Source organism: Narcine bancroftii, chromosome 13 (assembly GCF_036971445.1).
Source record: "Narcine bancroftii isolate sNarBan1 chromosome 13, sNarBan1.hap1, whole genome shotgun sequence".
Taxonomy (NCBI): domain Eukaryota; kingdom Metazoa; phylum Chordata; class Chondrichthyes; order Torpediniformes; family Narcinidae; genus Narcine; species Narcine bancroftii.
The window spans coordinates 66,577,993-66,591,703 of NC_091481.1; the positions used below are offsets into that span (position 1 = coordinate 66,577,993).

A 13,711-nucleotide genomic window follows, 5' to 3' on the forward strand; every position below is an offset into this window, starting at 1 on the left:
TTTAATCTAGTAATTTTAATACCACTAAATTTTGATTCCACATCAACTTTTCCATGGAGATTCTAGCCACCTTACCACTCCACAGGAACCTTCTGATACATTCGCCATGCGTCTTAAAGAAAACCCATGGCAATGAAATGGGTGATGACGGAAAAAGATACTGGAGTCTTGGCATCATCCCTTGATTTTATTTCTTATAGTCATACATTTTTGCCTTTCCCCCACCCTCCACCCCCGTGCAATCTTTTGCTTTTTCAGGGAGTGCATCCCAGTTATAATTTACTTCTTATCCCAACACGTGCCAATCTGCTGTCAGCCAACATCTGATTTATCAACTTACTCTGGCTTCCAAAAAGGAAATGATTTTGAAACTCCTTTCCTCATCTTTAAATCTTCCACTCCCCATAACTTTTGGCATTCTAGAATTGTCTCAAACCTCAGTTGTTCCAATTCCATCATATTGCATATGTCCAAATGTCAGTGATTGCCATCAGTAACTGTCCAGATCCATGTTATGAAAATGCCCTCCAAATTTACCACCTCTCTCTTTTTTGACCTTTTATAAACATGCTACCTAACCTAAATTTTCCCTCTACAGCTGTGAGTATTTTGATGTGGAGGGTTTTGCAAAGGTTCGTGGGTTGTTTCAGTATTTAATAGATATGCAAAAATATGTGGGCATTCAGTTAGGCTAGATAGAGAGAAGCCACTCTCATTGGCGGATAATTGATGGAACAGGTGTGACAAACACTGACTGAGAAAGTAAGTCCAAGAAAGATCGAGACAAGCACTTGAACTGACAAGGTACAGAAGAACATGAGCAAATAAATAAATAAGTACATTGGCTGTCATGGACCAGATTAGGCAAGACAAAGCACCAAACTGTGCACATACGATGGTTGTTGTTACATCACATCATTAGTCCTTCTCGGAGACAGTTTACAGTGACCAACAGGCCGCACATTGTAGAACTCCATTTCTCTAATTTATACAGATAGCACGATAACAGGTCCTTTCGACCCACAATCCGTCCAGCCCAATAACACCTGAATGACCTATAACTCCAGTACATTTTGAACAGTGGGAGGAAACTGGTGCACCCGGAGGAACCCTAAGCAGACATGGGGAGAACGTACAAATGCCTTACAGACAGTGCCGGATTTGAATCAAGATCGCTTGCGCTGTAACAGTGTTGCGTTACCTGCTATGCTAACTGTGCTATCCTTTTCACACAAAAAAATCTTGATCCAAGTCGGTTCTCAAACTAATACACAAACCATAGCAACAGGTCACAGAAACATGTACATATTCCAGCAACTGATAGTGGGGCAAAAATTTATTTCAACCCCACACCACCACTCCACAGATAACATCCAAGCAACGCAATCTGCTCTATACAATATTGTATGCAAAAATGTTTTTGGGTCAAACTCTAGGAATTAGAGTCTACACAGTGAATTGTGTCATTCAGTCTAAACTAATGCTTACACTCGACACAAAGCTCCATGAGCCACTCTTCAGTTGAATCTGTTCCTTTACCATCATGTCGTTGCCCATCTTTGGTCAGATTTATGTTTCTAACCACTGGATTCATAAGCTAACCACTCAACTGGTAACTAAGCTTCACCTTAACTTCCTACTGGATTTCACACAAAGCCTGAATTTAGACCCTCCAAAGGAAATATTTTCTTCCATCTAATGAAAACCAATTCTTAATTTTAAAGACCTACATTAAAGGATGATGGTGTAGTGGTTTAATTATTGGATTATTTTTCTGGTATATGGATCTCCACAACAAACCTTGAACTGATCAGAATTTTAAAAATCTAAATTCCATACTTAACGATAGTCCAAACACCCACTTGTCTCACTAATTTCTTATAGGTCAGAAATCTGGCAGTCCCTCACTTGTCAGGAAGGCAAGCAAGGTTACCAGTCACCAGCATGTCAACCTTCTACAAGAGCTCTACTGAAAGCATCCCGGCCAGCTGCATCACAATGTGGTATGGTCGCTGCAGAAAAATGGATAGTCAATCCACAGCATCAGAAAGGATCAATGAAGTCTCCCTCACCCACCCTCCAGGACAGTCGTCTAAAGAGAGCGTACAAAATCATTGAGGACGACCCCTTTCACCCCACACACAGCAGCTTTCAGTCGCTCCCGTCGGGAAAGAGATACAGGAGGATCAGAGCCAGCATCACGAGGCTGAGGAACAGCTTCTTCCTACAGGCAGTGAGAACGCTGAACGACCCAAGGAACTGTTCACACTAACCATCCAAGACTCTCACATTCACAAAACTATATTTATTTATTTGTATATCTGAATATTTGTCCTGCATATGTATTGTTTGTCTTGTATGTGTGCTACGTCTGCACGTTTTTCACCACGGACCAGAGAACACTGTTTCCTCAGGTTGTACTTGTGCAATGAAATGACAATAAACTTGTCTTGAAAGATGTCACGCCAGAAGAACGGTTAGGATAGCTTTGAAGTATCCTGGCAAGCTAGCCTGATCAGAGGTCATTTGGGATGGGCAATAAATGCTGGTCCATCTAGCAAATGAACAAGTAAACACATCGCTCAATAATTTTTCTCTGGAAATAAATCCAAGCTGATATTTACTGTCAGGTGAAACATCTGCTTTGATATCTTGCTATTTTGCTATTTTCATTTCTGCGAAAAGGATGACAGCAGAACTGTGCAAGGTGCTTCTTATGCAGACTTCACAAGGTTCCGTACAAGGTGGAAGCCCCATTTGCAGAAATGAGGTAACAGTGCAGAGCCATTCATTGCACTGGGAACTAAACTGAATGCAGGGTTCTCATTACAGTGTGCAGCTTACCACTCATTAAGCCACAGAGAGAAACTAGAACTGCATTCAAACCACTGAAAAAAAGATCAAGTAGAAGAGGCAAAAAAAAACAAATTACCTGATGCTATTCGAAGATAACACTAAGACTTCTGGTCTAATAGCTGAGAAAGACAGGGTGTTTTAGTTTACTGGATTGATACCCAAAGTGAGCAGGGAGCCTTATGAGTAAAGGTTAATTAGAGTGAACTAGCAGAACATTGGTGATAATAGTTCAACAACAATTGAAGGGTGGTTGGAGAAGACACTTCCTTGATAATCACAGGGGTAAAAGATTGCTGTGGATAGATGGGAAGGTGGAGCTACCTAGTCTTATATTCTTACCTGAAAATATAAAAATTAAATCACATTTGGGCTGAATAAAAATGACAAATCCAATACATATATTCACTTCAAGCATGGATAGATAATTCATTCAATGTATCAAAAATTGCTCATATGCACAAGTGGACACAACATCTCCAGCAGATCAACTGTTTGCTCAGTTTCTGCCAAGGGTTCCTGCTAGTGGTTGGGATCAAACAGCTCTGCACCAAAAAAAAACATTTAAATGACAATGAAACAACTGTTGTTATCTGGAATACAAGCAATTGGCAGCCTCAAGCAACCAGCAAAAAAAATGTGGAAAATAAAAAGGTAAAAAAATACGTATGTTTAAAATTGACGAGCTTCACCGTGAAGCAACACAGTCTCAAGCAACCGGCAAATTCACTTACCCAGCATCTACCAATCCCCATAGGTGCTGGATAACAGTACTTTGATGTAATAACTTTAACTTGATAAAGTCTCCCAAAGCACTTCACGGGGAAAATTTTAAAAATTGACAGAAACACAGTCTTATAGGTCAATTATGAACACACAAATCAGAACCAGGAGTAGACCACCAGGCCTCACTATTTAAAAAGATCACGGCTGATCTGATTACAATCTCATTCTACATTCCCTTCTACTTACAGAAATATTTTACATTTTGCTAAACAAGGACCTGATTACCTGAAAGATATTCAAACAATTCTTCCAAACTTTAAACAAAGATTCTTAGGATTATAGGATTAAACTGGAGCCGTGCCCTTTTACTGCTTTGTTTGGTTATACTCCAAAGGAGAATATTTCCTTGAACTTAATTCAACAGAGAATAGTAGCCAGACAAGCAAATGGAAAGAAAGCTTATTAGCAGCAAATCATTATGCAATGGGTACAGGATATTATGTCTTGCTTGAGTTTGGAGAAAATTAGATATACAGTACAACTCCAATTATCTGAAATCAGATTCTCCAAAATTCTCATTTATCTTTTAACTTTAAACAATTTTTTTGGATAAATTAAGATATCGAAACAAATCAGAGGCCAAATTGACCTCACAGGTTGAAAAAAAATTCACCCGACGTGAAATTAGAACAACGATGGTCCTCGATTCAGGTAACTCCCTTCCCATCTCTTCTTTATCTTCCCCTATTGACTTCTCTCTCCAATTCTCCCTCTCAAACTATATGCCATTGTCTCGCAGAACAAAGTGGGCCGAAGAATCCCTTGTCCCGGCATCATCAAGGATAGCAGACTCCCGGACAGAAGCACGACCTCAGACTCAGTGGCATTCCCTCCCCTCCCATCATCTTCCCTTCCTCCTCAGCACACCAAACGCCGATCCCAAATCCTCCCCTTGGATTACTTCCCTGGTGTGCATGTATGGTAGGCCTCGGGGAGTATTTGTTATATGGTTATATAGGTGCAGGTAGGTGGGACTAGAAGAGAGTACTTGGTTCGGTGTGGACTAGAAGGGCCGAGATGGCCTGTTTCCGTGCTGTAATACAAATATGTTATATTATATGATTCAGAATTGGGACTAGCATCAGGAGCTCTGGTGACTGGGGAGAGAGGAGCCCGCTGACTTGCCAGTGAGTGTTCCACTAACCTGGGAAGCCTCCCCAGAGATCAGCGGCAGTAGTGGGTTTGTATTGGAGATTGGCAGCGGTAGTTACGTGGTCTCGGTGATCGGCAGCAACCAACACTTTTTTGATGAGAATGAAACATTAATGCTTTAAAAACAAAATATGAATAGATGGCCACTGGCAAATCCCATGTTGTAAATTATTGATTACTTCATCTAAAAGGGAACATTAATGTATTGAGAATAGTTCTATCTCGACTAATACAAGCAGATTAGATTAGGTCTTAAAAGGGTGGAGAGGGTTATGTTTCTTTAGGTAGGTGAATTTTGTTTGTTTGTTGTTTAAAGATTGATATAAATGATTTGCTGTTGCTACTGGGCTGTATTTAAAAAATTATCCGTTCTCCGAAAAAATGTTTATCTGACATAAACCCAATCCCGACCATTTTGGATAATAGGAATTGTACTGTAACATTAAAGAGATCAAGATTGAATATGACAAGATACGGGGCCCATTTATGGACTACTATCATAATTTGAATACATAGGTCGGGGTGATCTGGGGGTTGCGACATCCAGGAGCCGAGACTCGATTCTTTACATATTATTTGCTGGTCACCGTGTTTAGTGGGAGGGGTCAGATTAGAATGAGGGGATGGGGTTCTTTTTCTTTTTTTTATATTTTCCTTTATAAGTAGTAGTCCAATTAGATAACTAACAATGAATGCAGTAATATTAGAATGAGGTAAGTTTTCATTTTATCCGAGCATTGTGTACAAGGCAATGTATAATTCACTTCTGAGTCATATTCTATATTGTATTATAAAAGTTACATAACTAATAAGTAGAAAATATATATTTTAAAAAGAAAGATATTCAAAGACTTCACCTACTTTTGAGAAAAAGTTCCAAAGAATTAAAACCCTCAGGAGGAAAAGCAATTCACCTGCATTTTTTGCCTTAAATGGATGGGGCCTTATTTTTAAGCATTGATAAACTAATTGGAAATTCACCTACCTAAAGAAACATCTCCCTCTCCACCCTTTTAAGACCTAATCTAATCTGCGTGTATTAGTCGAAATAGAACTATTCTCAATACATTAATGTTCCCTTTTAGATGAAGTAACCAATAATTTACAACATGGGATTTGCCAGTGGCCATCTATTCATATTTTGCTCCCCACTTCCACATTGACATATCTGTCCGTGGCCTCATGTACGGTCAAGCCAAAGTCAACTGTAAACTGAAGGAGCAACACCTAATATTTCATTTGGGTACTTTCCAACTGATGACATTAACATCGATTTCTCTGGTTTCTGCTAACCTGCTCTCCATTCTCCCTCTCTTCCCCCTTCCCTCTGCCTTCTTTCCTCCAGGTCTCCACCCCCCCTTCCCTCTTTATTCACAGAGTCACTCCCCCCCACCTCGCTTGTATGACTGTGCTCCTCCCATTACCATTTTGTTTGGGGTGCTTGCTTATATTTTGCTCATACGTAAAACATGACAGTCTGCAGACACCATGGTTGAAGTAAAAACGCAATGCTGGAGAAACTCAGTTGGTCAAACAGTGTAATTTTATAATAGCAAAGATAAAAATACATAACCAATGTTTTGGGCTTGAGGCCTTCATCAAGGAATGAAAAAATGTAAGCAGGCATCAGAACAAAATGCTGTCAAAAGTTCAGATATCAACTTCTTTAGTTTCCGTTAAACTCCTCCCCTTCTTCCCCCAGCTCTCTGTCTCTTCCCTTTTCCCTGCAACAGGGGATTCTTGGAGCAAGATATTATACCTACAGGAGAAGGATGAGGTAGGTAAACCTCCTGGCCGGTTCTCCACTTTCAGGTGGCCACCCGACAGCTACATAGGAGTACAATAGGCTGCTTTATAGTCAGGTACTGTGGCCACCTGAAAGTGGCTTCAATGTCCTGCCACAGAGTCAAAAACCAATTCTCACCTTTCCTCTTGTATCCAATTAACATCTTTAATTGGTCTGGACTCCTCCCCCAGCCAGTCTTCAGTGTTTATTCTAATACCTCCTGTTCTTTGCTTATACCCTGAAGGAGAACTTAGGCCCGACTTAGGTTGGTACCGCTATGGGCGGTGCAAGATGGGCTAAGTTCTTCCAGCATTTCTGTGTTTTGACTACAATCACAGATTTTCGTATTTCACTCTATAGAGTTAAGGATTAGGCTAGGAATAGCATTGGAACCAAAGTGAACATTTTTTTTAAAAAAAATGGAGGTATTTGTGGAACGGGAATCAATACAAGCCACCACATGGCAGATGGGCCAGTAAGATGATGCAAGCCAGGGCTCGGGTCACAAAAAGCTGAAAATCTAGTCAGGAATCAGCTGGAGGCAAAAAGGATAATGGTTTCAGCACCAGGTGTGCCACAACAAGGTCATAAATGAAGTCTCATAAGTAAAAATCCTTTTTTTTAAGCTTATGAAGTCATACTATGCAGAGCAGGATTCCAGAAATATGAAGTTAGCTCAATAGGACTTTTGTTTACAGACCAAATAACAAAAATAGACACAACACTCCTCATCAAATGAATTAACTTGAATAGTTCAATCACTAAAACCCTGGCTCCTTAAAAATAGGACAAAGGAAAAGCAACCCATGGTTCAGGAAACAGACAACAGGTCAGGTGTAGAAAGAGAAAACTTGGGTAACATTTCAGGTCGAAATGCTTCACAACCTGCTATTTCAGTGGGTTTTTAAACATTTCAAATTTGCCTTTTATTTTCCAAGCAATCGCCGTTTTTTTTTGGGGGGGGGGCGGCTCATGCCCATCTTGCCACGTTATAAACTGCTCATGCGAGACTGGTGTTGACATCTCACAACCACCTCCCCAAGTTTCAACGTTACAGTGCTATTAATCAGCAACATTAGCACAGTTCTAAATAAACCTCGGCTTTGGACATTCCCAAATGCAACCTGTAGCAAAACATCCTTCACATCGCAATGCACACAGGGAGATGGTGTTTAAACCCCACAGATACGACCACCAACTACAATTCCAAGGCACCATTGCCCAAGCCCATACCTCGCATGCGCACGTCGGCACCGCCGGCATTCTGAAGCATGCGCAGAAAGAAGCGGCGATGAGGGCGCAGGCGCGGTTCCCACCTGGTGAAGCGCGCTGATGCCGTCCGTGTTGGCGCAGTTGACGTCGGCGCCTCCCCTCAGCATCTCCTCCGCCTCCTGCGCGTCGCCGCTCGCGCAGGCCGCCAGGAACTCCGCCGCCGCCTCGAACCTCACCCGCCGCGGGCTCCAGCCGCTCGGCGCCGCTCTGCCGCCCGCCCCGGGCCGCGCCCGCCACCGCGGCTCGCCCGCTTCCAGATCGGTACACGAGCCCTTCCAACGCTGGAGCTGCTGCTTTCGCTTCTCGCTGGCGGCCACGGCGGCTGCGGCAGCGACCCCGGTTCCCGCCCGTTCCGACATCTTGAATTGCAGCCGCCCTCTTTCTGCTGTCATGCCCGACGCTATGACGTATTTCCGGTGCTTGGTTCACACGGTGCGTCTGGGAAATGTAGTTTGAGTGGGGAATGCTGGCCGCAAGGAATGTGAGATCTGTAGTCTGTGTTGAGGGAATGATGGGAGTTGCAGTCCAGAGGGGGCTTAACAAGAAAGGGAAGATCCTCAATGACCTTTTAATCACAGTAAAGTGAAAGACTGCAATGTTTGTAAATGTTAAATAAAAGCAAAATGCAGGAATGACACTGCTGGCCAGAAACATCTGTGAGAGAGACTGTAGCGGCGTGCAAGTGTGCCTTGCCGAACCGGCCCCGCTTGTTACGCAGTCGCGACCAAGATGGTGTATGTGCTTGCATCAGGGTGATCGACTGCTGACCGGATAAGCAAGCGCGCCAAGTTTGAATAAACACTCTGCTGAGATACTCGAGCAAACAGCCTGCGTCTCCGGTCTGTTCAACCTCGCGTTCACGGCTCACTACAAGACAGTGCTTCAGGTCATTGACCTTTCAGTAGAATCAACATCTGCTCAAGTCAAGTCACCTTCATTTGTCGTTCGTACCATGGTAAAGGGAAGATAGCCTTTCTCCAAGACCACGGAGCAGATTTACATAAATAGAAGTTAAAATATCAAGACATATACAATAAAACTCCACAGTACACTATTCACCTATGTTCAAGGAATCCAGGAGCCTGATGGCTTGGAAAATGCTGTTGCCCAATCTGGACATGAGGGCCCGAGTGCTGGGGTACCACCTACCAGATTGGAGAAGGGAGAACAGTTTACATGAAGGGTGGAGGCCTTCACAATGTTTATTACTTTCTGGGTGCATCGTGTGTTGTACATGTCCGTCATGGTAGGAAGAGAGCCCCCATTGATCTTTTCCACTGACTTCACTCTCCTCTGTAGGGTCTGAGGTGGTACAGCTTCCAAACCAGGTGGTGATACAGTTGCTCCGAATGCTCTCAGTACAACCTCTGTAGAATCCATATTTTCTTCGAGCATCTGTCATAAGGCAATGAACAGACTGGGTCACTTTTCTCTTGAGAAAAGGACTGAAGGATGATCTAAGAGAGGTCTTTGAAACTACAAAGTGTTTTTAAATAATTTTTATTGATACTTTACAATTTTTTAAATATTAATACAATTATGAAGTGTGCTATAAGATCAAGAAAAAAGTTATAATAATGATCCTAAGTACAGGTCCAAATGTAGACTCAAGACATTAAAATAATGCATAATAAAAAAGGAAAGAAATTTCAAAACCCCTTCCCCTAAGCAAGGTTGAAGATTAACATTAATAAATCCAGGTGGCACAGTCTTTGAGAGGGACAACACAAAGCCCAGATTCCAGTTTAACACAAGGTTATAGTTGTCATCCAAGAATGAGCCGCATATCATTTTAAATTTAATATTTGGGTTATTAATCACATAATCTAAATTTTTTCCAAGTTTAAGCAAGGTATAATATCCCTTCTCCATTGTGTATGTGTAAGTGGGGTATTATCTTTCCATTTAATCAAAATTGCACATCCGGCCGTCAATGAAGTAAAAGGTAAAATGCAGCGTTGAATTGAAGTTAGTAACATGTCATCTTCTTGGAATGTTCCAGAAAGAGCAATTAGGGGGCTAGGTTCCAATTTTAAATTTAAAATCTCCGATAATGTTAAAAAAACTCCCTTCCAAAATGTTTCTAATCCAGGGCAGGTCCAAAACATATGAATTAAGGAAGCTTCACCGGCTTTACATTTACCTCGTTGGGGATTTATGCCCAAATAAAAACAAGACAATTTTTGTTTCAACATATGTGCCCTATGAACTACATTAAATTTCAGCAGACACAACCATGCCCAAAATGTTTTAATAGGCTTTACACAGGGAAAAGATGCAACACTGAAGGAGGCATTTCTGTCCATGCTTGTGTGACAGAGTATATAGAAATGTTTTTAGGAGATAAATAGGGAAAGGTTTGTTAGTGTAGGCCACATACAAACACTTTAAAACAGATGTTATTTAAAATACTGGAGCTCTGCCCCATGTTCGTCATAATGGCTCCATAGCTTTTGCAAGAGCTTTGAAGAGTGCTCAAGAGACTTCACTAATGGATTGTTGTTTACAAAAGACAACAGATGAAAGATCTTGTCAGAACCGCAGAGAGTCTGGAGGGGAACTTGCTGTTCTAAGAGGGCCATGTGGTTTTGCAAGCAGAGAAAGTCAAACAGGCTTTCTCTCAGAGAGAGAGAGAGAGACAGACAGAGATCACTTGTACAGTGTTACAGCCATTAGAAGCAGCTGGGACTGCAACAGGACAAGCTGGCAAGCTTATGGAAACCTCCATTTTGGAAGACAGCCTGGTCAATGCCCTTGTGGTTCATGCAAGAGGAGAGGACTGGCTGTCTAATGTTTCACTTGGAATAAGAGAAACAAAACGGGACTCTGTGATAATCTGAAAGAAAGGTTATCATCTGGAGAACCCTGAAGGGACAAGTTTCTTCGGCAAGACACTTAAGTGTCTGACGGAAGTAAATGTACAACAAATCTCTCTCTGAAAACCAACAAGAACCTTCCTGAATGGTAACCATTTACCTTTCAAGCACCAAAGCCTGGTGAACTTTATAAATGTTAAATTCAGTGCACAGTATAAGAATTGCTTGCAACCAGCGAACTTGGAGGAATGAGAAGTGAGATTGGACTGTGAACCAAAGAACTTTTCTGAACTTATACACACATTACATACACGTGCGCTTAGAATTAGAAGGGGGTTAAGTTAGGTTAAATAAGTCAATAGAGATAAGTTAAAGTTTGATTCTATTTTCATGTTTAAAGAAAATTAAAAGCAACTTTTGTTTAAGTAACCATTTGTCTTGGTGAATATCTATTACTGCTGGGTTTTGGGGTCCTCTGGGCTCGTAACACGTAGTAGTAGAGGTTCAGGTTATTGACTGATCACATACATCACTTAGAGTGCTGAGATTCTTTTTCCTGTGGGTGAGGCAGAATTACCACTTATTGGCAGTGCGAACAAACCTGTCTCAATGTACACGTAAAAAAAATGAAGAAATGTAAACAAACTGACTGCAATACTGAGAGAAAAATATCGATAAAATGCCAAAGTAAGAGTTGGAAAAATAATTTTGTGTTAATGTCAGATTTCTAACATCCGCAAGTGGTTCTAAAATCTCATTCCACTCTGAATCAGAATTTATTGTTATGAGCGCATGTCACGAAATTTGTTGTTTTGCGGCACCATCGCAGCTACAAAGCATTTAAAAACAAATAAATAAATGAGTTCAAAAGAAGAGAAAGTGAGTGGTTCATTGTCCATTCAGGAATCTGAGGGCGGAGGGGTGCTCATCCTCAGTCTCCAGGACCTCCTTCCCGGTGGTAGCAGTGGCCTGGGTGCTGGGGGTCCTTGAGGATAGAGGCTGCTTTCTTGAGGCGTTCTTCCTCTGATGCCATTTTACAGAAAAACCTCTGGTGTCCGGAATAAAGTAAAATACTTTATATATTCATGCAAATGAGGTTTGTTCAGTGAAGGTACAGTCTAGTATTTTTGTCTTAATGCAGGTGTTATTAGTTAGTAATTGTAAGAGCAAGTCTTAAGCAACCAGAAAATACATTTACCCAGCATCTACCAATCTCCATGGACAAACTCCTCAACGACAAACTCAATCAGAGGCTCACTTAAGGATTCTCGTGATTTTATTCTCTCTGCACTTGTTTCCATTCGTTATTTGTTTAAGTGTTCACTGAGTATAGTTTTATTTAGCACTACCAATAAGTGGTAATTCTACCTGGCCTGCAGGAAAAAGAATCATGTATGATTCATGACGTCATGTATGTAAATCTGAAATGAATGAAGCATTGTAAGAGTAAGTCTCAAGCAACCGGCAAACACACTTATCCGGCATCTACCAATCCCTACTGATGCTGGATACCAGGGGCTTTGCTGTATGAATAAATCTCATTACTGACAGTTTATTATTGTACACCAGCCTTAGAATAACATTCTATCGAATAACATTCCACCCCAGGCTGTAATTTTATATCCTCTGTAAAAGCACGGCAAAAGAAACAAAAATACTCTGGGGTCTCAAACCCAGAATTGCTGTAGTTGAATATTTGTCGTTTGCACCAGTCTGTTTGTCCAGCCGCCTCTCAATCTCTGGATGAACCCAGTATGTACTTTAGAACAATTAGACAGTTGGATGGAGACCTGTGCTGCAGCATGGGGATAATTCTTTAGAATATGATGTAATTGGCTTGAAAACTCCACACCCCTTCACATGGCAGTTACATGAGAAATTTGTACTCCTCAACAAAAAAATGTATCCTTGCTGCTGGATCCATTGTATCTGCCAAACAATAGCTTCTCTCTGAAGCAGACATAAAGTGATTTAATCCCTACTGTTTTAACCCCTCTGCTTTCCATGGTGTTGGTGCAGTGGTTAAATTGTTCAAACAGCAATCGAGAGCTTTGGACTGCAGTATATGCTGGCGGAACGGGCGAGACTCGAAACTTAAAAATGTCACCCCAAAACCAGGGATCAACTTATATGCCTTGTCAGCGATGTCTCAGCGCTTCCCTGCGGCAAGTATACAATCTGAACCTTGACCGCCAAGTCTCAGCACTCCCACGCGGGGTCCATCCGCCCAGTCCGACCGCTGGAGGCTCTGTGCAGGCTTTAGTTGGCCTGTTAAAGGAGCCAGCAGTGGTTTATTTTAAAATATGCTCATAAAATTTAAATCTTTCCTGAATAGTTTGCCTTTGAAATATTGCAACAGCATCACTGCACTGGTCAGCGGCAAGTGCCAGACTTGAGGTAGGTTTATACAACGTGTAGCTCAAAATCCTCATTTTAGGTGGAAATTCAGGGGTCGTCTTGTACAGCTGGGTAATGGGGTTTGGTATTGGTGAGGGATAAACATTGGCCCAGGATGCAAGGCAGGATTCTCGAACCCTTCTTCAAAGTGGTGCAGAGGGTGCCTGCGAGCATCATTCCAAATAAAAGGCCATAGCTCCACACTGCAGCTCTCCCTCGGTATGGACACTGCAGTATCACCTCCACATAGCTCCGAATGGATGTGATCCCAGAGCCTGCGGCTCAGAAGCAAGACTTCCACTTTCCTTTTACTTCTGAGGTGGACAAAATCTGATTTCTCCTTCTTATCAGATTACACTGGGCAACAATTTTTTTCAAAAGGTTTGCTTCCTGAAAAATATTGGGGATTATGGTAGACAACTTCAAGCTGAACACAAAGATCATTTCAGATTTGCTGTATCATGTAAAAAGTTGGAGAAACATTAAATTAACTTTTATTGAATTTAGCCTGCTTAATCACATGGCCTTCATTCAACTGCCCTAATAATGTTTTGCTGCTGATTTTCATTTGTACTCAGCATCTGATGCCTCTCATGTCAGTGTCCAACAATAGTCAGGCAGCCCTGATGAATTCCAGTTGCCTGATGTT

General features: G+C 41.6%; 1 protein-coding gene across 2 annotated transcripts in view; it reads right to left on the reverse strand.

The window, feature by feature from the left end:
- Nucleotides 1-8,232, reverse strand: part of LOC138747956 (protein phosphatase 1 regulatory subunit 12C-like) — a 69,950-nt gene extending 61,718 nt beyond the window's left edge. For both annotated transcript variants that reach the window (XM_069907615.1, XM_069907614.1), the window contains exon 1: nucleotides 7,894-8,232. In XM_069907615.1, coding sequence (XP_069763716.1) covers nucleotides 7,894-8,208 — 315 coding nt within the window. In that variant the 5' untranslated portion in view covers nucleotides 8,209-8,232. The remainder of the gene's footprint in view (nucleotides 1-7,893) is intronic.
- Nucleotides 8,233-13,711: the final 5,479 nt, after the last annotated feature.